Raw genomic sequence first — 23,906 nt, 5'->3', positions numbered from 1 at the left:
GTCATAGAACGTCTGTGCAGACGTTCTCAGAGTCAGTAGTTATGGTTTCTTAAGAACTCTCGTTTTTAGTTACATTAGTTTTTCAGGCACATTTCCTTCTTACCTAAACTTGGCGGTTTCTGGTTCCATCTCAAGCAATTCTCTCACTGGAGAACGGGGCACGTTTGCAGAAAATTTTTCTATAATCAAAATGAAAGATTTTGTGACCAAAGACCCTATAAGTATTTTAAACAGTGTTTCCACATACTCCAAGGGAAAAAAGCCAGCACTGTACCTATTAGCGGCCGCATCATTGGGTAGTACACCTGCCAGACAACCTCCAGAGACATCCCACTGTCCATATAAATGGCACCAGCGAGAGACTCAAAAATGTCCCCCATGGCCTTGGGGACTTCGATATCTTCTTCTTTCTCCTCATCCTCCTCGGATCTCCTAAGCTATTGAAGAGAAGAAACTTGTCAGGAAAAATGGCTCACTGGTTTTTCTCAGCTGACTTTTGATATTTAACAAGAGGAGCCAGGACCTATGGCATGCCTACTTCATGGCAGTGGGAAACCCCAAACCACCTTATCAGAAAGGAAGGAAGGGAGGGAGGGAGGGAAGGAGGGAGGGAGGGAGGGAGAAAAGGAAAAAAAGAAAGAAAAGTGACAGGTAACTGATGCCCAGCAAAGGAAAAAACACTTCTAAATTAAAACAGAATTTAAGTTTAACACAGAAACTAGAAGTTAATTGTTTTAAAATCATCTGTAACCAAACAACTGCCTTTATTAGAACACCTTTCTCTGAGTGTCCAGCAGGGGCAACAGTGCAGGGAGGAGGTTAGAGACTGCTGCTTTGGGGGCAGAGAAATCCTTTCTGAAGCCCTTTCCCTCCAGGTTCCCTGTCACAAAAACATGAACATACACTCACTATGGTAGCAGAGCTGACACAACATATACTTGGATCAGCGGACTAAAACCTTCCCTATGTAAAGGCCACAATGTAACTAACTGAATCTACAAGCCCGTGAATCATACTCATACTCAAATGTCTTAACTAACACTACTTGACTGGCCCGTCAAAAAGATTATTTAAAGAAAGCAGCCATCTCAAGTTGAGTGTACCTCAAGTCATGATGCCAGTTGGTACTCAGAAATGCACAGCACATCAAGTAAAAGGTAAGATTCAGTGTGCAGCACACCAGCATCTCCATGTACATTAAGTCTGGACACATTAGCAATGGCATATTGCCAAATGGTAAAGCTGACTATATGAGGACCACATAATTTTATTTTTCTTTTCTTTTTTTTGTTTGCTTGTATTTTCTAAAAATAACAGCAAAGCACAAATTATTGTGGAAGAAAAGAAAAACGGAAAATTTTAATTTGTATACAAATTATTGAATATATTCAAAAGCTGGCTTCTCTAAGATGCCCATTACTTATATACCATGGCTCTGGGATATAAAGAAAATTTCAGACTGGCAGGTTTAATTCTCTCTCTTTACAGCTAAGAAAGCTAAGGCCCAGAAAGATAAAGACTTCTTTAAGAAAAAACAACTCAGTGAGGAAAGCCAGATGCTATGTGTGTCAAGCATGCTACTTCTACACATGTTGATACAGACAAAGGGCAGTAAAAGAATGAAGAAAAACTAACAGAGCCAATACACCTCACTGGCATAAAAACAGAACCTGAATTTTAGTAAAGTCCTTAAACTTAAAGCTTAAGTAACTGTAAAGAATTTAACTAGAAATGTACATGGATGGTTCCTCTCATCACCTCACTACTGGCTGAGTTCTGGAAGGGACTGCAAACAGAGGCAAAGTGGGGAGCATAAGCCCTGCCCTGGCTGCGAGGTTTTCAACCGTAGACTCTCTATGTTCAATTGCAAAAGATGTAGTAAAACTTAAAAGTCAAAACAGTAAGCTGAGAATAAAGCCCTGGACTAGAATGAAGTTCCTTGGCCACCAGGTGCAAAGGGGAACGAGCAGCTGTGCGGTATCCTTGCCTACAGAGCCAGAGCAGTGCAGCATGCACACATTTGAGCAAGGCAGCACTGATATCCCAGCGCCCAAAGTTTACAAACAAGAGGTGCCATTTCAAACAATGTGAAGTGTACATTTGTGAGGCTTACCTGGGAGGCTACCAAATATTCCTGACCCATTTAGAAAAGACAGGAACAGATCATCCTGTGATGTCAGAGAAGCAAAGGCCACTTTGGGGCATGGGAGGAGGTGCACTTCTACAACTTTCTATGCCTGTCGTAGGAGCCTCACTCAAGTGTAACTGAGTCCCAGGCTCCTTGCCTGAATGACCACTTGGTCCATGGAGTGGGCAGCCAAATCTCAAAGGCCTACCTGAGTGAGGCAAGTCATTCTCAGTTCTGCTTGGAGATCACACAGCATCTGGGCAACCTGGCCCTGGCCTGTAACTATCCCTCTGGACAGCCATGAATCAGAGCTCAAACTGCCCAAACTCAAAGTTGGCTGCTTCCCTCAGCACTGAGTTCACAGTTTAAACAGCACTAACCTCAGAGTCCATCCCTTGCATCTCGTTCTTCTCAAGTTGAAACTGCACAAAGTCGTCAATGACATGGAAGAGCTCGGGAGAGACAGCTTTAAAGTACTTGTGGTAGTCATACTTCACAGCCAATGAAGCAAAGATGGTGTTGTTGACCAGGGCAGAGCGCAGGTCAGTCAGGACCCCTGGGGAATGCTGCCGTGGGTCTTCATAAAGGTGCTTGGTTATGAGGTAGTCCAAAATCGCATCTCCCAGGAATTCTAAGCGCTGGTAACAATCTGCGCAGAGATCCAAAGTGCAACGGTGAGCCTGCATGAGCACATGCACTTTCTGCATACTCTGCGTGGGAGCAGATGAAAAAGTTGCAGTCCCAGACTCCTTTTGAGACTTCTACCGAGAAACATTTTCATTTACCTTCCTCAATGAAATTATTGGACACATACTCGCTAATGCACCCTGAAGTCGAGTTTTAAAGGCAACTAAAAGCATATTTCTTATATAAAAGTTGGGTCGTATAATCTTCAAGTGCTCAAATATTATGCTTGTTTTGGAGGGGGAAAAGACACTTTGTAGACACAATCAGTCATAGCACCTTTTTCCTTGGGCACTGTATTAGCCAGACAGGCACTGGGCATCACTCCTGAGTCTCTAACATGGTGGCATCTCAGTAAAGCCACACATGGCATAATACCTTCTGGGCATCGCCATGGAGGCAGTGTGTCATCCACACTCTGCAATGTGTGCTAAGTGTCTAATTTCTTGGCATTTCAGGGTTATATGGCACATGAAAGAACAACAGGGAAACATGACTCTTCAACTCTAACTAGACATACTAAACCTGACACAAGGGACTCAGAAAGAAGAACTGTGTACCGGAGCAAAACCCCTAAACAAAAAGGGTTGCTTGTCAAACTGAAAAAGCTACCAGTGCTGACCAGCGCCCCGATTTCCTCAGAGCCATTAAAAGAATCCACTGAGCTGAGAAAACGAGGCTGGGACAGAGTGACCTGTTCCAGGGTACCAACTGGGTGAAGAGCCAAGCCGTGTTGGAATTCAGGACTCACAATTTCCATCAAAGAATTTTCCTCTCCACACAGAAAAGTAGCTTTATTTTAGAACTCCACTTTCAGGGTTTATTTTTTTTTTTTTTGTAAACGGTATTAACTACAGAGTTTTTACTATCCAAGCTATAAGCTCTTTATTTTGCTTTAATATATTTGATAATCTTACACAAAAGGCAAAATAAAAACTTTATCTGGGTCCACAAGCTGAAGCAAACTGGTTCTGGGGACTTGCTCTCTTAGATATTAGCAAACTACCAAATAAAGGAGATAACCACAGCACAATGGGAAATAACGAGTTCTTCCTTTAGAATAGTTCTATTTAATCTTCTCATCTTTAGATTTAAAAAGGCTAGAAAAGAGGAGCCTTTTTGTCTAGGAACAACAAAAAGATGTGGAAATAGATCTTAACTATATAAATAAATCAAGAAGTTAAAGCAGCAATGAATAAGCCCAAGAAAGGTACTTAGGTAGGAAAAGATGAGAAACAGCAAAATCCCGGGCTTCAGTTTCTAAGCATGCAGCATGTGAGACCCCATGTGTGAGAGGATATAGTGCCCCACTCCAACTGTCACAGTCACAAAGCATTCCTACTCCCCAGAGACGGGAAACATAAAGAGCTCTGCTTTATGTGACTTCCTCCCCCGGCCATGCATACTGAGCGCTAAGACTGTGCATGCATGTATCTTATTTGTGCGTGGCCAGAACAATGCACCACACACAAATTCTACTTACCAGTGATAGTGTTGTAGTGGTAGGAGGCATGTGTAAAAGCCTGCAGAAGGTAAGCCTTATTCTTGAATCTGTAGTTGATTTTCTTCTCAAAATTTTCAAACCCAGAAATCAGGTGGTTCAGGGTTTTCTCTGCATCTGGATGGTCAAACATACACCTTGGTGGGATCTTCAGGCAGCCGTACTCCAAGTCTTTCCCTGCAGAGGAACGTGGGCTGGCTGCAGCGGCAGCACAGCTCCCTGAAAGGCTCTTTTGTTGGCTGCTGAAGTTCTCCTGAGCAGGGTACAGGGCCTTTTCCCGGCTGGTCCTTTTGATGACTGGGAGTACCTTCAGTCCCAGCGAACAGAGGAAAAGCTGAGCAGCCCTCTCGCCACAGCTGGTTAAATAACAGCCCAGCAGGGCCTCCACACAATCTGCTATGCTTTTGTCAGCAATGCACTGCTCCGTGTGCAAGTCGTAAGAAATGGACTGCTTCCCTGTGTCAACGCCACAGTTTTCTTCTGATGGATTCCAGAAACCTACCACAAAGTCATCCTCTTCAACGGCTTTGCTAGGATCCAGATAGCACATTGCATCCCAGGAGCTGTAGTCAAAATCCTCAATGTCTGAGGAAAACGGCATACTGCCTAAGGAGGACTTTTTGGGCATTTTCCATTCATAAGCAGAATCAGAGGTTGTAAAAGGAGAAAGAGAAATTTTCTTCACAAAGGCTCCTGACCCCATTAACATGCTGTCTATAAACTGTATGTGCTCCTGATCATACTCCAGGAAGTCGTCTTCATATTCAGCCTCCTCCTTGGGAGCCCTCCACGTAAGGTCCTCCTCCTCACAGTCCTCACCTAGTTTGCCATTAGCCAGCAAACAGTCTTTTGTCTGAAACGGGGAACAGGAAAGGAGGAGAGAAAGAGCTGCTGTTTTTTAAAGGTTTTGAAACTCAATAAAAGCAAGGGTTATGGATAATTTCAAATGACAACCACAAATACTAAAAGGCAACTTTAAAAAATCATGGCCATTTGTTTTCAATTAACATAAAATAAGTTATTTAATCATATAAACAAAGTCAAACATGCTCTTTGGATGTTCGTTTTCTAAGTTATAAAATGACCTTTATCCAGTATAAATCTGTAAGTGAAGAATTCTGAACATGGATAAAATTAAAATTGTGTCCACCATGCAAAAATGTCAACTGAGTAGCCTAACTCTGCAATCAGAGGCCTTCCACTTAGCTGACAGAGTCTGAAAATATGGTAGGTAGACTTTCAAACCAACAAAATTAAATTCCAGATGTAGAAAGAGTATTATCTTTTCAACTATGAGCATAATAAAAAAACAGACAAAATTATTTTTTAAAACCTTTACCATTAAAAACTGTAGCAGGGTTTGTAATATTTTTTTTTCCTCTACTTCCACTTCAAATCAAGAAACATTTGTTACAATATAAAATTAAACTGCTTTGCTTAAAAAAAAATGAATGGGACCACTCAAAGAGGGGATAAATTTGTGAAATTATTTTTTACCCTCTATTCTGAGCTGTGGTACTAAGGCCAACAGATCATAGCAGACTGACAAAATAGAAGAAAATTTAGGCTAACATGAAACATAACAATCCCATTTCTGTCAAAAAAATCTTTGCTAATTCCAATTTCTTTGGCAAAAGCTTATTTGTGAATGACAACCTTAATAATGGGCTACAATTCAGCAGTGATGTAACCTTTTGGCAACACTAAAAAGATACCCAATTTCTGCTGTACGATAAACACCAACTCTCGCAGGAAGAGCCGCCACCACTTTACTTGGGGGCAAACACGGAACAATAAGCTTCAACTTTGATTGGGACAATTTTCCAGAGTATTCTGACAAAACACTTTCAAACTATTTCCCAAGTGTTTTTAAAAGAGGCGTATATTTTATTTTAAACCAGACTCAAGATGAAACTCTGTATTTGCCTGAAAAAATAAAATGACAGTGAGTCTAGCCCTGTAATCACATAGAGGCCACTGCTTTAAAAAATACACCAAAAATCCTTTTGAAAAATAAAGAACAGCAAACAAACTATCAACAGGACTGAAGGGATGGCTCAGAGATTAAGAACACTGGTTACTCTTCCAGAGGACCTGGGTTCAGTTCCCGGTGCCAACACGGCAGTTCATAACTATCTGTAACTCCAGCACCAGGTGATCAACACCCTCTTCTGGCTTCCACAGTATCAGCATCTACTAGATGCATACACATACATGTAGGCAAAACACTCAGTCAGTGGCAAACCCCAGCAAACTACCTGTCAGAACCTTTCTATTTCTCCAAGACAAAATGAGAGGCTTTGACTATATTTTGCTTCTGTTTTGTTTGTGACAGGATTTCACTATGTAGCCTCAGGTGGTTTGGAATTCACACTGGGCTGGGCTCAAACTCAGAGATCCACCTGCCTCTGCATCCCAAGTGGAAAAAAAGTACATACTACTACATAAGCTTTATTATTTGTATCTTAAGACAAAATGGGCCAAATTTAAATTATTCAGTTTGAGATTTTCGATTGCAAAGTTTCTCTGTAAACTGTTGTGTTTCTGTAACATGGTGGACTGTCTTTTGTACCCCTGGTACCATGTACTCTTCATCCTCACAAAGAGGGGGTATACTTAAGATGAAAGCCTGAGCCATATTGTTAGTGTGCACTAAGACCCAACATGCTGAGTCAGCAGAAAAGGCCAGGAACCAGAAGTCCATGTTGTAGCATGTAACTCAGGAAAGCCCTGATGTGTCCCTGTTACCTGAAGAGTCAAATACATAGACAGAAAAGACCTGTTGACTGTTTTGTTTTTTCTTTCAGAAATGAGGCATTTTTTTTCCTAAGGTTCAAAATCAATACATTTTTCTACTAAGGTATATGTGTATATACATAAATATGTATGTAAGTATATGTGTATTTATTCTAAATTAGTAACAAATGTCATCCTCTAACCTAACTTGAATTAAAATATTCTCTTAATGCTTTTACTAAGTTGCATTTCTGTGACAAGTCAAATCCTACTTGAGTTACAAATACACTCAGTAAACAGGCCTACATCAGAACAGCCTCCCAGAACATGCCACTACAGATGCTTAGGACTTATTGGGATAAAAATGCACCAAACAAGACATGGAGATGCTGCTATTTAGAAACCTGTAAAAGAAATGGTGTTATCATTATCAGCCTGAAGTAAAAATGAAGTAACAGGAGTACATTTATCATCAATACAAAATAAATCTGGCAAGCAGAGTTGCCTGAACAGATGGTAACTTCAAAGAAGTATAAGACAGTTCTTTCCCAGTCACAAGCCCAGGGCACAGAGTCCTCCCAGCTGCCCCCTGGTGGCCTTTGGGACAAGACAAAGGAAGCTGCAGCTGCTAAAGAGATGAGTCTTAAGTCTCTGGCAAGACAAATTATTCACAGTACTTCAACCTTCCCATATGGTGATCTGGTGTCCAGTCTGCAAGAGGAAATAGTGCCAAGCTAGCCCTGCACTGCACAAGCTATTTTGCGCTGAAGTGAATTCTTCCAGACACAGCCTGCAGGTTACAGGTCATTGTGAAGTCACTTCAACAAATACGGAAACACTGTAACATGAGAGTACAGGGAACCTGAGAGGGTTCTGATTTTATTTTTAAGTGGAAACATAAAAAAATTTTATCCCTTTGGAAAAGGTAATAGAAATTACACTCCACTAAAATCAACACTATTTCTAAAGTCACAGTCAGTCTACCAACACATAAAATACCTACTACATTGCAAAGTGCAGCAGTAGAAAGGAAACAACAAAAACGTCTTCAGTCAACAGAAACAAAAAAGCTCCTTATTGAGTGCTTACCATTTCATCCTTTTCCCATTTATCTGCGTTACTTTTGTCTTGATTTACCACATAACCAGGAGGAAGCCAATTCACAGGAGGATCAAATATCGACACTACCATGCGGCTGGGCAGCCCCTTCTTCTTGCCAAGGCGATACAGGTTACAGTTGCTGACCTTCGGTAAAAAAGAGTCACAAATGTTTACCCATAAATGGCCTTGGCTGGAAAACATGCATACCATTACATTTTATGCTTATGTTCTTTGCAATGTACAACTGGTCACCAAATAAAAGTGTTACTACCTATTTATAACAACAACTTGAAATTTTCAAGAATTGGATATCCTTTGGTGTCATCAAATAAATATTCAATAAAAAATAAGAGTCACAAAAATCTAATGTATACAAATTCCCTTCCTTATAAACAAGTCAAAAAAAGTTCAATCTCAAAGTTTTAAAGCCCAGATTGATAATATGAAATGCAAGATGGTAAGTGGAATTGAGAGCAGAAGATGTCAACACATTATAACTCAAGATGTCATGCTATTCTTAATGAGTAAAGGGAAGGATATCATGTTATAACATGAGAACTGTCACTGCACAAAGCAACTTTATATCTCTGGAATCTAAGCACCAATACAACTCTAAACCAAACATTCTCAAATACTGTTCTTTTGTTATGGGTAGCATTTCAAGACACTAGAGTAAAAGGCACTAAAGAACATTTGTTGTACAGTACATCATTGAGGCAGCTTTATTATCCTTCCTCGAGTCCACTTGCTTTTTCTAATGGCTCTACCACATCCCTAATTTACTTAAAACATGACATTTTTGTCTAGTTTTCACTTGGAGACTAGGGTCATTCAATCTCATTTCCAGTCTCTAAAAACATATTGGAACACTCTAAGAGCCCTATCCATATAACTCAAGTACTACTTAGCCAGCATGTACCCACAATTAGCACTGGCTAGACAGTCTTGTAGAAAGCAGGCAAAGCAACAGAGAAGCAGTCCTTGACATGCATACAGACTGGCACACAGCTCTACCAGGGAACATCAGTGCCAAAGCACTTACCAGCTGTCTATGAAGGAGCCAACAGACATAAATGCTGGTTTTCTTTTCCATGCTATACAAGAGCACCCCAAGAGGAGGAGGGCAATAAGGGCCCAGAGAGGGAAAACATTCCAAGTCAGAAGAAATGCTCAGTGGATGGAAAAGATATAACTAAGGACCTGATGTGAGGCAAAATTCAAGACAGAAGCAGCAGGTGGCAATGAGGAAGATCACAGGAAGCTTGAGCAAGGACACGGGCTATGCAGTGAACATGAGGCTTGTCTTAAGAATGGCGAGCAAGAGCCTGGTCAGGTTCTGTCTGCAAGAGCATCCTGAACACCTTAACACCACGCAGAGGAAACAATAATTACTTCTGCAAGAAATTAGGTCAAAGGGCTCTGAACAGATGAATGGATAAAGTTTTGAAAGGTTAAAGTAGTTTCTTTCTTGCTTAATAGGGTCTAGTATTCTTACTTCAAATGCCTTCATAACTGTGATCTTCCTGTAAGCAGCCGAGAGCTTCAGGACTCAATTCTAGTTTCTAAGCATTCTTCCAGTCCCTGTACCATAAGGTCTAATGCCTAAGTCTGCCTGATGCCTCACTCTGTCTTTCTTACAACACCTGACAATGCCACTATCTACTATCTGCAAGCTGTCACAGTTGCCAGAGCATTGCATTCATGGTCTGTCTTAAGCTCACTAGGAAGGCCCCTAGTATGTGCCCCTAGTCTCAGAAATACTCCTAAATATCCGGGACTAATGAATAACCTCACACAAGCTAATACCACAATCTGGACATCAGTTTCTTCATCTGCAAAATAGTGGCACATCTAACTGCAAGAGAACTGCAGAGATTAAGTGTTGCTTGTAAGATATCCAAATGTCTGGTGCTCAGAGCAAGCTGCCATAACTGTGACAGGCAAGGAGGTCCATTGCTATACCGTTAGTTCAATCCCAGATCTGCTCCCTACTGCAACGTGCTCTTGGATAAGTTAGCCTCTCCAGCCTCACTGTCCTTCTTGCCTATCAAAAGGGGATAAAAATATGCAGTTCTCAACCAAGCAGTGGTGGTACACACTTTTAATTCCAGCACTTGGGAGGCAGAGGCAGGCAGATCTCTGTGAGTTCAAGGCTAGCCTGGTCTTCAGAGCAAGTTCCAGGACAGACTGCAAAGCTACAGAGAAACCCTGTCTCAAAAAACAAAACAAAGTAAAACAAAAGCAAACAAAAGCATGTACTTCTCTAGGCTATATAAAAAACTTAAACTAATTAGAGAAATTAGCATTTCTCTCTCTACCCTTACGTTTTCTCTTAGGAGCTAGAATAGTTTGGTAGCATAAGCAGGTTGTTGGACTCAAATAATTATCTCTGAAATTACTACTCACCGCAATCCTGTTCTTTCAGCCATTTCTGTTCTGTTCTGCTTTTGGCTTGGCTGTGTGCTTCAGCCCACACTACAGCCTGTACCACATTAATCTCTTTCATGATCCCTGTGCTAATAGTATTGTCTCCTTGCTCAAACTTCCTCAAGTAAGCACACCATGCACAAGCTCCTGACATAAAGTTGGGCCTTTTCTCACATCCGCCCTCAGCTACTTTCCCAGTCCCCACTGTTACTGCCTTTCTTTACTGAGTGCTACCACACTCTACAGATGCAGCTTTGCTTTATAAGGTTTCCCACGAGCACCTTCTCTGACTCACAAGTGACATTCCATCCTACTTAATGTTAGGTCATTAACAGCTTTGTAAATTGTCAGAGTTTTGCTTTATATTATATGACCATTGAAAGATTTTAGCTTAATTATCATTTTTTACACTAAGCTTATGAACTAAGGCTGAAAATCTATCTCAATGGGTAAAGTGCAAGCATGAACACCTGAGTTAAATCCCTGGCACCAACATACAAGTCAAGCACAGTGGTGCTATCTTACCCCGGTGCGGGTGCGGGTAGGGGCAACCACACAAGGTGGGCAGAACCCAAGGGCTTGTTGGCTAATTTAGCAGAATCAGTGAGCTCCAAGTTCTGTGAGAGACCCTGCCTCAAAAAATAAGGTGCTCACTTATTGACACCCGAGATAGACCTGCAGCCTGAACAGATACATAGGTGAGCATACGTGTATGCTTATGCACACATGTACACACAGGGAAATAAAAAGAACTTACTCTTTCTCAGGATTGTGGAAAAACTGCTCAAGACTAGGGGCTCCCCTATCTACACTAGCTAAAGCCTAATGTTCTTCCCTTGCCTAGCTACCTGAAACTTGGAAGAAATGCAACTCCTGGAATGACTTTACATTACTCACATGCACATACCTGTTTACCAAAGCACTCTCATAACAAAAGGCTTCAGTTGAAGCTGAAGCACAAGCCCCTGAACAGTAACTCTGCCTATTTCTACCTCCCCCATACCCCGACAAGGATCTAAGAGTTCTACCCATTTGCACAGAGGTTTATTTAACCTGAACTTCTATCAAATGAGAAGGTTATCAGCCAGCCCCACAGCCTGGGTGTATACAGCCATCATGCCACTTATTGGGCAATGCCCCATGGGCATTGGCCCTAATATACTAGAGCAAGCAGCAGCTGCACTGACTTATGGAGAAATCTCCACGGGTAACTTGCCCCATTTTCAGGCACACTGAAGAAGCAACAGCTCAAAGTAAGAACCGTCCCTTACCTTTTTGCTTCTCATATATGAAAGGCGGCCCTCATGAGCATCAGGGTAAGTGCAAAAGAGATATGTGGTGATAGCATGCTTTAAAAAGGAGTCGCCAAGCATCTCAAGCCGCTCCAGGTTAAACCCATCGCTAGCATTTGACAGTGTCAAAGCCTGAAGAATCAGTCCAGGATTGGGACCAAGAGTCCTTGAGGAGTACCCAACAGAAGGGCTCTGCTCAGAGTCCATCCTGTCCTTGAATGCATTAACAGCATTCATCATGGCAGGCATCGTGGACACCGCGGGGCTTCCATCTGAGGTAGATGTGTTAGCGTTTCCATCAAGGTATTTATTACTCAGTAGAGTACATTCATTGCTGGGCTTGGGCTGGTTCTCATAATTGTATAAATTCTGAATGGAATATGAGGTAGTTGGTTGTACAGGTATTTCCTGCTTGAAGTAATTCAGCTGATTTCCTTGGCAAAAGTCTCTGTTAACTAAATTATAACTGCCATTGGCAAGATTTTTGTTGTAAGTAAGACCATTAATTGCTGTAAGATCCGTTGAAACTTCAATCTGGAGCTTCCCAGGTGACTCAGCAGGTAGCCTTCTGCAGTTCACAGACATTTGGTCATGGTTTTCTAAGGAGGTTCTAGTAGCACCTTGATGTGCAGCATTTTCAGGGACTATAATTGTGCTGTGCTTACAGTAATTATCATTTTCAGCCAACGAGGAGTTACAGGTTGAGATGAAAGACTTGCTATCAATAGATTTTTTCCACCCGAAGTCTAAGTTAGGGTATCTGTAAAGACATTTTTATAACTTTCTATTGATTCTTCAGAAGGGTAAGCTCAGAAGAGCAGCATTTTGGGTTAAAAACAAAGCAACTCTTAAAGTCCTCCTACTTAAGAAGAATAACACATTTTCAAGCTTAAATGAACACAACTAGTGATTATACACACATTCAACTATAATGCAGAACAGTTTGCTCTTTGACCTCTGCTTATGCACCCACAGTAGCGGGGACTGAGAGAATCCAAGATGGAGGTTCCTGCAGAACCTGGAACCACAGACTTTGTGAGTAGAACCTCAAGCTTTCTGCTTAACCAAGTGAGCAGCTTCAAGCAACTTACAAATTCTGTCTGGGCCTCAACTTCTGCACTTGGAAATGTGGCCAATACATCCTACTCAGGACAGGCCACAGAATACAATGAGTTGGTCATGCTGTTTAAACTAGTGTCTCATACTGAACCAATTACTCAACTATTATAATGTGACTATTATGTTTAAGTTCTTTCAACCCCAAAATTAATTTGAGTGATTAAGTCAAAAATTTCTGTGGTCTACAGAACTTTACTAGTAGGGAAGAAATGATAAAGATAAGAACAAATGAAGGCTGCTGCTTTCTTATATATAACTCATTTTTGAGAAGACTACTTTCACCCTCATTTCAACATTACTACAAAAGAAGAACTGTTTGCTGTTTCAGGAGCTTGCCTCTCTCTAACTTGACAAGAACAAAAGGTTTAGTGACCCAAGGAACAAACAATATAGTTAATTTTCATGTTTTAAGTGTCCACACATTTACTTTTCATCTTTTACTAAAAGATGAAAAAGAAAAATACAATTTTAACTTAACTCTATTTTGTTGCAAATTAAATTTCTGGCCAGTAACACAAACATACCTAAAATCTGCAGGAAGTGATCTTACTCCCACACCAGCATCGCTGGCTGTCTGAGCTCTTAGCTCCTCTGCAGTCAAAAGGCAGTGAAGGCGATAAAGAATGCTGGGGAGACAAACTGCTTTTCTCCACAGTGATGCTGGAATTGGATGTATAGCACAGAGTTCTGGAACTAGTATCTTAAGAGTAAAGAAGAACACAGGCTGATAAATATAAAGTACACACAAATAATAAAAGATCAATTTCACTAAGGGATAATGATGAGAATCATAAATGTTATTAATATCAAACTTTTAAAAATAATCCTTTAATCCTAAATTGGATTTATGAGGATGGCTCCATGATGCATCAATGGACCATAATTAACAGCAAAACTCAATCCTTACCAACAAAGACATTCAAAATAAATTCAGTACCCATGATGACCTCCCAGAAATTCACAAGTCATTGTCATCTTGGTAATATATTATTGAAATGTTAAAATACGTCATGTTTGAGCACATTGTATTTATTTGTGTGTACATATACATATATATATATATACGTATATATATGTACATATATATGTTTGCAACAATAACAAATGAAAAAAGAGGATATGAATTTGAAAGAGTAAGGAGGGGCATATGGGAATGTTTAAAAGGAGAAAAGAAGTGGTAAATGATGCAATTATAATTAGAAAAAATAAAAGAACCATTTTAGAGAACATTTGGTCGTGCTAGTAGCAACTCATTTACCTGTTTGTTCTGCAGACTTTCCCATTTGGCTTTCCTCTTTTCAGCACTGCTTAGAGGAAGTGCTTTCCCCTTCTGATTCAAATGCCGAGGTGTCAAAAGGTTAAGTCTATAAAAATTTCAGAGCAATTTTATCAAACAAGCAAACAACAATACATCCTCACAGTGGCTGGACTCCAGCTTTGGTATGCCTACAAGCTTTCTAAGGAGTTCAGTCAGCACAGTCCTCTACTATCCGGTCAAGTTTTTGTGCAAAGGATTTCTTGATTTCAAAGCCCATGAGTAGGCAGAGGCACTCTGACCCCTAGAAAGCAACCCCATACGCAACCTAATGTCATTTCTGCAGCTCTTACCTGGAAGATGTGTGGTCGACATCCAGCAGTGGCTGGTTGAGATTGGTCAGGTCAAGGTTGTACTTTGTTTTATAATATTCTGCAAAAGTTTCATATTCAGGGGAAGGAAATTTACTGAGTGGGGTAAGATCAGTGTACACATCAGCTACGTAAAATCGATGAGGCTGATCAAAATTGCGGTATCTAAAAATAAAGAAAATCAAGTTGTCTTTTTGTGTACATCAACTATCCTCAAAGCACAAATGGATTAATGTGGAAACATATATCACCATTAAGAATTCAAATGGCTAAATATAAATAACATTAGTGAAAATTAAAATACCAAAAATATATTTCAAGAGGTTGAGAATAAAAAATTTTATTTCTATTAAGTAAATAAAACAGGTTCTTCACTTTCCCCGTTTGTTCTTCTAAATTTCTTTCCTTTGATAATATGAAAAGCTAATACCTCCTTCAAGTATGTTTCAACAATCAAGAAAACTTAGCAACACCCTGCAGAGTAAATCCTTTGTAAACACAAGGCATCCAATACACAAGATGTATTACATTACCTATGATAGTGATAGTCCAGTGAAATCTTTAAAATGTGACTTTCAGATTGGGGGGGGAATAAAGTAAAGGCAGAGGTCATGAATATTTATGAATGTAAGTCAGAGTCAATCAACCAGAACTCCAATTCTTTGTAAAGTATCTGGATTTAATTTATTGCCTCAAGACTTCCATTCCCTATAATTTTGCAAAGTAAGAATGAGTGCTCTTCCCACTCTCCAAAGGCTTATTAACAATAATCCTCTTGGAACGCCTGAGGCGCAAGCATTGTTCCCAATAAACTTCTTTCTCTCATAAGGTTTTGGAATTAAAGGGATAAAGATTATCTTTAAAAGGCTATCAATATTATTTACATAAGAAATAATACTTTTCACAAAGTAAATCCTTTCACATGCGAAGTTTGAACTTTTGCTTGAACGAAGTGAACATGAGAGATGTCACTGCTCACACCCATAGCACGTGAACTGGCACACCCTTTTGCAGCAAGTACTGCTATTTTCCTTCTGAAACACCTACCTTGGAATGATAACTGCATCTTGGTAATCTTCTAACTTAAAAACAAACGGTGTTTCTTTTGAGTACTTGGTGCTGGGAATGCCTATACGAGCTTCAGACTTCTCAATATCCTCCATGAATGTAAAGTCAATGTCCAGAGTGCTAGAGCCATTAACTTAAAAGAAGAAAAAGACTCTTTAGTGTGGTAAATATAACACAGATGAGAGTCCTATGTAAGGTAAACTATAATGAGTCTCAAGCTGTCCATGTAAATAATATCCGCAGGATACACAATAAGTCAGTTACCAGCAAAACTCTCACCATCCAGCTACAATGAACCAACACAGAAAAGTAGGTTCCTTCTTACCAACATTAAGAGGTAGAACACAGTATGCTGACTCAGCGCCTATAGGTTTAAACTCTAGGGCGGGTTTTTCCAGGCGAAGAATATGTGAGAATATATACTGATGGAGTCTTGTAATCAGCTCAAGCATTTGTTGAGACAATGTGAAACCAGACTTCTTCAGCTCAATGGATATGGTGACCTCTCCAGAGCGTGTATACACAGGAAAGTGAGGAATCTTAGCAAAAAGAAAAGCAAAGCATCCTTTAGTCAAGAGGTTTACTGCGTCAGTTTACCCAATCTCTGAGTTCTAAGTGGCACTTTCAACAACATGGTGAAGGGTCTACCTGAGGTATGGGTTTGGCGGTCAGGATTCCAAAGCATCTTGTAGTGTCCTCTGGGGGGTAGAGTTTCCGTCTCCTGAAGTTGAGTTCATCAGGGAGGGGGGTAGTTAAGACCATCCCTATCACATACAGGTAACAAGGCTGATCAGGTTTGGGGTAACTCTCCCTCAAACACTCTGGAATCTAGAATTGGAAAGAATTAAGCATCAAGTTCAAGTACAAATACCCATTGTTCTACATGTTGGCAAGAAATTTATTTCTGGCTTAGGATTTTAAAAAAGCTCAGAAGGTACTCTGATGTGAGATTCCCCTCTGTATGCTATGAATATGTTTTATTACCACTGGTTAATAAAGAAGCTGCTTTGGTCTATTATGGCAGGGCAGAATATAATTAGGCAGGATATCCAAACAGAGAGAGGGAGAATCTTTCAGAAGGCTAAGTTAGGCAGACACCATGTAGCTGCCAAAGGAGAAAGATGCCAGAACCTTACAGGAAAGCCATAGCCTTGTGGCAATACACAGATTAATAAAAACGGGTTAATTTAAGATATAAGAGTTAGTTAATAAGAAGCCTGAGCTAATAGGCCAAAGAATATGTAATTAATATTAAGCCTCAGGATGGTTATTTCCTAAGTGGCTTTGGGAACAGGTGGACAGAGAAAACCTGGTCAAGGGTGACCAGTAGGCCAGAGAGTATTTGTAGCTATAGTACTAAATGTTAAGATTTCTGGGAGGGGGCTGGAGAAATGGCTCAATGGTTAAGAACACTGGCTGCTCTTCCAGAGGACCTGAGTTCAATTCCAAGCACCTACATGGTGTCTCACAACCATCTGTAATGAGACCTGGCACCCTCTTCTGGCCTGCAAGTATACATGCAGACAGAAGACTGAATACATAATAAATAAATAAATCTTTATATAAAAAAAAAAAGATTTCTGGTAGGTCAATATTTCTAAGGTCTGAGCTTCACATTGGCCTAAGTTTACCTATGTTATAATACATTGCTCATGCCATGCATGCTTGTGGTGATCAGAGAACAGCCTGTCAGAGCCAGTTCTCTTCTACTGTGTAGTAGGATCAGGCCTGCTGAGCCAGCTCTACTACTTTAGCATAATTTTAACAGCTCTCATTATGAGAATGAATCATGGTAAAATTATATCAGATTTTCTAAGCTTTCGACATTAACAAGACTCATAGATTAGTGTCCACAGCTCTGAGGTTCACTGGCACACTGCACTGGTGGTTCACAGTTACACCTGTTATGCACTGGCTAAGAGACAGTTCTGATTATCTAAGAAGACAAAATGGGTTGGTCAAGGAGGCGAGATAGACACCATGTGTCTCAAGAGACAGCACCAGCAGTATTTATTACAAAAAATTTGTTCAACAGGAAAAGTGAATACAAAGGGCAAAAAAACTACACAAAAATAGATAACAGGATTTGAAAAGAAGTGTGACTTTTAAATATTGAAAATGCTTAGTTAGGGTACAGATATTTAAGTAAAAACTGCAAAAACAAAGTAAGAAACACATATTTAGGTGAGATAAAACACAATGAAATTTGCTTTCATTTGGGAACCTTATTCGCTAAAAATGTTAGTATTTTAAAGATCAACACTTCTGTCAAGCATGAGATGCTGATATTTGATCTCTGCTAGGATATCACAGGTCAGGCAGATTCACAGCACAATTTCCTCCATCTTTTGATGCCCCTTCCCATCACCTGCAGAGCAGCCTTTTCATCTGCCTACTTCACCATGTGAGTGATGATCTAAGCAGCAAGGGCGAAAAGACTAGAATTGTCCCACTAAAGAATGTCTTCTTATATGTAAGCTCCTTCTGAGCTTTTGAAAGACAAGACAACACCAGAAAACAAGCCCAGAACAGTGAACGTCTAGTAAAGGGAGCTTCTAGGGATGCTGGGAATCAGGAGAATGAACTGAGACCCACAGTTGTTCCAAGTTACAAGCATCTGGGAAAACATCTGAGCAGAGCAGTTTAGGATTTGATCTAGCAGGAAATAGAGTCAGAAAGTCTGATTTTTATTCAGTTCTAACCAATACTAACTGCTTTAGGGTAGCACTGCCTTCGCTTTGTGGATCCTGGTCTTCCTGGAACACTGGTCTCCTCTTCATCATGTAAGTCAAGCTCTTCTTCATATTTAACAGTCTCTTTCCCAACAGGCATCAAATGTTCATCCAGTTCACCTAAGACATTTAAGAGAGCTTATGTCAGCAACATAAATTTTGCCTAATAAGTAAATAACCTAAGACAACACAATACTGAGGAAGCAAGTGAAAAAATGATGGTAATTGAAAGTCCTTTGCCTTTAAAAATGTAGGAGATGGCTCAGCAGTTAAGAGCAGAAGACCTGGGTTTGGTTCCCAGAACCCACATGGTGGCTCACAACCATATGTAATTATAATTCCAGAGGATCCGATGCCTTCTTCTGTCCCCCACAGATACCAGGCACACACCTGGTACAAATACACAAATGCCAGGCAAAGCATGCATACACATAAAATAAATAATAAAAACAATGTAAAAGTGACAGCAGGTAACTATGTAGAGGATCTATCCTGACACTTGTAAGTCCAGCATGGGCAAGCCTACAAAATCTAAGATCCAAAAATAAAGTATCAGTGGGCTAGTCCCACACATCCCTTTTAAACACAAGCTTTTTTTTTCCTATTTAAAGCATTATTTTCTTCACCAATATAGACTAACCTGATAGTCTAACAAACTATGTGGACAGTTCAGGATCCAATAGTTAGTGCATTTTTATGTATTAAAAAGGGTCAATAACAGAAGTAAAAAGTGGCAGCTGTCTATAGTGAAACTGTAAAAAAGTCAAGAGTCCTGCCCAGCACTGTAGGGTCTCTGAGTTACAGAAAATATACATTAAACCCACCAAAGTATAGCAAAAGCAGCAAGTCTAAACCCTGACAAGCTCCAGAAACCTACAGAGGCCTCCATGTGTTTTTGTTGTATAATTCTGTCATTTTTTTCACTCACATATGCTTTCAAACATGTTACATACCAATCTTGTGCAGTTTTTCACAGCAAATGAGAGCTACCACTCTTTCAGCCAACCGTACACAGCCCATTGGTGGACCCTGAAAGCAACAACACAGTTTACCAACACACTGAACAGCCTCGGAACCTCTGCCCTGGTACTGTTGCTGATGCCCAACTTGCCAGAACAAGTTTAAAAATACCAACAAGTTTTCAAAAATTCTAGCTGGTTTTTGTTTGTTTGTTTGTTTCCCCAAATTCTGGTGGTACTGGGAGTGGAATCTAGAGTTTCAGACAAATGAGGCAAGGGCACCAAGAAACATTCAACTCTGAAATGCCCATCTTTTAAAACCATGACTAGTAAAAAAGGAGTTTAAAACTAAGACGTTACAATGTCAAGTAAATATGCATTTTAATATAGTTTAAAGTATATTTTCATTAGTCAACAAATACACAACAAAAAGGTAAAGACATATTAGAATCTAACTATGATATATATTAATATGGAAAAGCTTTTCTGTGGACTTAAAATTACTCACTTTGGAACATCTACAAATTAGTATTGGGTCAAAGAAAGGGCAGTAGTTTACAAAAGGCAAATTTCAGCCAGAGCAGCTGAACTATATTTAATGAATTCTGTATCACTGCATGCAAAGCCACAGCTGATTTCTTAAAAAGGTTCAAATTATTAAGAGCCTAAAGAGAACTTCCAGGGGTCATCTGGTCAAGTTCAAAGAGTTTGCAGAGTGTATTCTATAAAAATATGAACATAGAACTATGTGACTTACAAATAATTTTTTAGAGTATAGATTTAAAACCAAATTTATAACTTGGATGTCTTAGAGAAGCTAGACAAGCCCTAATGGCATACTTCAATGCAAGTCATGTCTTTTTCTTAACTTACAACAATGGAGGCTCGAAGAGGTGAGTTAATCGGAAGATAAAGAGTTGAATAAAATGTACCATCAGGTAACTCTCGGGTTCTACATTTGGGAGCTAGATGTGTAAACGGATCACTTGGTAATCGAGCACAATATCTGTGAAGAAAAGAATTCTGAAGTTGAATCTACACACGAGGAACTGATAGAAAACTGTCTCAACATTCACAATATCGCCTGTTAGGCTGCCATTTGCATAAGGAATGTTCTTTGTTGCTCCTTTACCTTGAATAGGACAGAACTGGGCACTGGAAATGGATGTGTGTTAACTAGGAAACTACATTATTTAATTTTATTTTAATTAAAACTGAAGCTTGCATTTAAAAGGTTGCCCTGCACCTAGTGTTCTGATACTGCACAATACAGAGAAGTGCTCTGATGTAGCAACGAGAGTGCATTAGCGGCATCAGTTTCTTATCTCACACTTGCCAGCAGTCATGGGCATAGGTAAAGAAGGTATCAGGACAGCAGGAAAGCCTAAGGTTGAACCTAGAGGGCACCAGAATCAGAAGCTCCATGAGTGGTAGCATAAAATGGCGGTAGAGCAGGAAGCAGGCCTGAAAACTCACAGGGGAAGACCAGTGCAGCTAGGGTACTAGGAAGATAGGAGAGGCTGCTGGATGGGTGAGCTGAACACACACTTGACACCTGAGCACACTGGATCAGCTTTCTCACCACAGGAAGAGGGAAGTGCAGAGAAAAAAAGAAATTTAGAATGAACCTCGGGCCACAGTAAAAATGGGGTCAGCAGCCGGGCGGTGGTGGCGCACGCCTTTAATCCCAGCACTCGGGAGGCAGAGGCAGGCGGATCTCTGTGAGTTCGAGGCCAGCCTGGTCTACAAGAGCTAGTTCCAGGACAAGAACCAAAAGCTACGGAGAAACCCTGTCTCGAAAAATCAAAAAAAAAAAAAAAATGGGGTCAGCAGAAGCAAAGGATGAGACATAATGTAGATATGAATGTATGCACATGGCATATATTAAGTAGGCAGATGTCTGGCTTTTCTTACAAAGAGGCCTGACAGTAGGACACCCCAATGCCTGCTAAGGGTACAGCTCATGCCCACAAGTCCATTTCCCAACACCATTATTATTCACTGCCATTAATAAGAAACAGGACCACAGAAAACAACCACAATTAAAACATAAGCAAAGAACTCATTCCACTTTAAATTTTTGCACTGTGTAGTGCTGAATTTTCCATTAGCAATCAACTATCATTATCAAGAATTAATTTGGATTTCAGTATAATTAATTTTCTCCTGACCAGGCCTAGTTTATATACCAGGATAAATCTCATTTAAGGGCAAAACAAAGGTGCAAATAAATGTAAGAGTTAATTTACATTTTTACCTTGAAAACTATTTTAAACATTAAAATGCTGTCGGAGTGCTAGGAAATTCTCACCTGCCCTTCACCCAGAAAAACCATTCAAGTTTCACAAAAACATTCTTTGTAATCAAAGCATGAGGTTGCACCAGGTTGTCACATCTCCGTATCTTTGATCTTTCCTTGATCTAAGTGACCTTGTTTTGCACCTCTATCTTTTGGAGTTTCCATAAGATTTTTCTCAAGATTAAGCTCAGCTTATAAATTTTTGGCTAATCTGTCCTGAATGTGACTGCTCAAACTGTCTCACTGTGCTCACTGTACCTTTATTCTTCCTGGTGGTAGCACTTGCCACTGGGTACAGTCTGCCAATGCCGTGTTGTAAAGTTGCCATTTATGCACCCATAGAGACAGACCACAGGATGCTGCAGGTTTAGACTTCGACCTCAAACACTGACAAATGATCTAATCCCTCACCTGTTGACGTGTCCAATGGCAGTGTTAATCGTGACTCGTGGACCCCCGTCATCAGGCCTCAATACATATGGTGGGAACACATCATCATCATCTACAACGGCATCAACGTCAGCCTCAGCACTATCCACTGACTTTGAACACTTGTTTCTTAAGATCTGAGCATTCATAAACAAGATATAGGGTGAGAACAAGAATCTTCTTTGCAACATGTTAGCTTTCTGACTTTTTATCTACAGAGAAAACTCTATCCAGGCATGGTGGCACTTGTCTATAACCCTAGCATTCAGGAGGCTGAAGCACAATGACCATGGGTTTTAGACCAGCGTGGGCTACACAATAAAACCCTGTTCTAAAAAAAAAAAAATCTTTTCATGTATGCTGTGTGACACAACCATCTCTCCTAATATACTTCAAAAATCCCAAAGCCATTTGTTGCAGCAAAGCTCTCCACAGAATCCTCCCAGCTCCAGCCATATGGAAATACACTGTACACAGATTATCTGGCACTGTGCATGCACACACGAAAGACACATTAGTGTCTTGTTGGTAAACTACTGTCTCATCACTCTCCTGCCACAACTCAATCACTGGTACTATGCTGTTCACATTTACAGTGCCCATCAGACACACTTTTCAAATGATCTTCAGGTCCTTTGGCACGGATATTTTACTGGGGCATTCTAGATTTCTGTAATCATCTCAGCTTCCTTATATGTACACACTGCTGAGACGAGACAGGGCTCTGTAGAACAACCTTTTACTCTTCCCATGCACACACATAAAAAGGAAGAGAGATTAACTTTGTGATTACACCTTTTCTATAGCTTTGTAGGTCTTAAGGTCTTCTTCGAAGCTCTTTATCTTGTCTGTATCTGCTAACATCACATAGTTAGAGATCGGGGCTCGTGCTCGTCCTTTAGACTGAACATATGATCGATACTCCGTGGGCAAATCAAAACGAACCACCAAGTTGCATTTGGGAATATCCACACCCTCTTCTACGACACTTGTTGCAATGAGCAGGTTAGTCTCGTGAGCTCGAAATTTCCGAAGTACCTAAAAAAGATTCACCAAGAAAAACAATTCTAAAGAATTTCCCAATAGAAAACATTACAAAATCATTAGCAGTGGCCATTTCTGACATATTCCCTGGGCACACACCATCTCTAATGTCAATCTAGGGAAGAAAACTACTACAGAACCAACAAGGCCACAGTCACAAGCCCACAAGCCTTGATTTAATTAAAGGACTCTTCACTGAACGCCTTCAGACTTCAGGCTTCTCCTTACTGACCACAAGCATATTACCCATACAAGTAATGCAGTGAGCCCCTCCTAGAGACCTGTTACTGCTTTGTCCTGCCACAGTGGCACCCACTGTCTGTGAGACTGTGTTGTGCAAAGATCTGCAAAGACGTCATCATAGCTCCATCACTAAACTTCCCAAGTGCACTTGGAATTAAGTCACAAGCACAGCTTTGCTTATTTGCTAGCACCTGAGAAACTTATTTTAAAAAAATAATTAAAACAAAGGGTAAGTATTTTCACACAAAATTTAAAATCCCATTTCCATCTGTGGAATCCCGATTAGTGAACTTGATGAGATTTAGCTTAGATTCAGCTTAGAACACTTAGAAGATAGACCTCTGAACTGCTGTGGGACAATGGTCTTCTACTCTGTAAAGATTTGTCACTGTATTACTTAAATAAAACTCTGATTGGCTAGTAGCCAGGCAGGAAGTATAGGCGGGGCAACCAGGCAAGAAGCAGAGGTGGGGCAAAGAGATCAGGAGAATTCTGGAAGACTCAGTCTGCAGTCATTA

General features: G+C 40.3%; 1 protein-coding gene across 3 annotated transcripts in view; it reads right to left on the bottom strand.

Moving 5' to 3' along the window:
- The window catches only part of Dicer1 (dicer 1, ribonuclease III), a 69,114-nt gene that overhangs the window by 4,317 nt on the left and 40,891 nt on the right, over nt 1–23,906 (bottom strand). For 2 of the 3 annotated variants that reach the window (XM_041633151.1, XM_041633152.1), the window contains 17 exons: nt 22,897–23,139; nt 22,084–22,238; nt 20,247–20,379; nt 19,368–19,443; nt 18,395–18,534; nt 16,331–16,510; nt 16,008–16,221; nt 15,662–15,815; nt 14,597–14,779; nt 14,247–14,352; nt 13,513–13,688; nt 11,849–12,629; nt 8,139–8,294; nt 4,296–5,166; nt 2,509–2,777; nt 275–437; nt 104–179 (listed from right to left, as the gene is read on the bottom strand). In XM_041633151.1, coding sequence (XP_041489085.1) covers nt 104–179; nt 275–437; nt 2,509–2,777; nt 4,296–5,166; nt 8,139–8,294; nt 11,849–12,629; nt 13,513–13,688; nt 14,247–14,352; nt 14,597–14,779; nt 15,662–15,815; nt 16,008–16,221; nt 16,331–16,510; nt 18,395–18,534; nt 19,368–19,443; nt 20,247–20,379; nt 22,084–22,238; nt 22,897–23,139 — 4,076 coding nt within the window. Of the gene's footprint in view, nt 1–103; nt 180–274; nt 438–2,508; nt 2,839–4,295; nt 5,167–8,138; nt 8,295–11,848; nt 12,630–13,512; nt 13,689–14,246; nt 14,353–14,596; nt 14,780–15,661; nt 15,816–16,007; nt 16,222–16,330; nt 16,511–18,394; nt 18,535–19,367; nt 19,444–20,246; nt 20,380–22,083; nt 22,239–22,896; nt 23,140–23,906 lie in introns of those variants that run through there. The other variant, XM_041633153.1, reaches the window with a different exon arrangement.

The sequence above is a fragment of the Microtus oregoni genome, unplaced genomic scaffold, assembly GCF_018167655.1.
Source record: "Microtus oregoni isolate MIOR12 unplaced genomic scaffold, Mior012 000043F_ref0000047, whole genome shotgun sequence".
In the NCBI taxonomy this organism is placed as follows: domain Eukaryota; kingdom Metazoa; phylum Chordata; class Mammalia; order Rodentia; family Cricetidae; genus Microtus; species Microtus oregoni.
The sequence above is the reverse complement of the archived record's forward strand: the minus strand, read 5'-3'. Positions and strand labels throughout refer to the sequence as shown.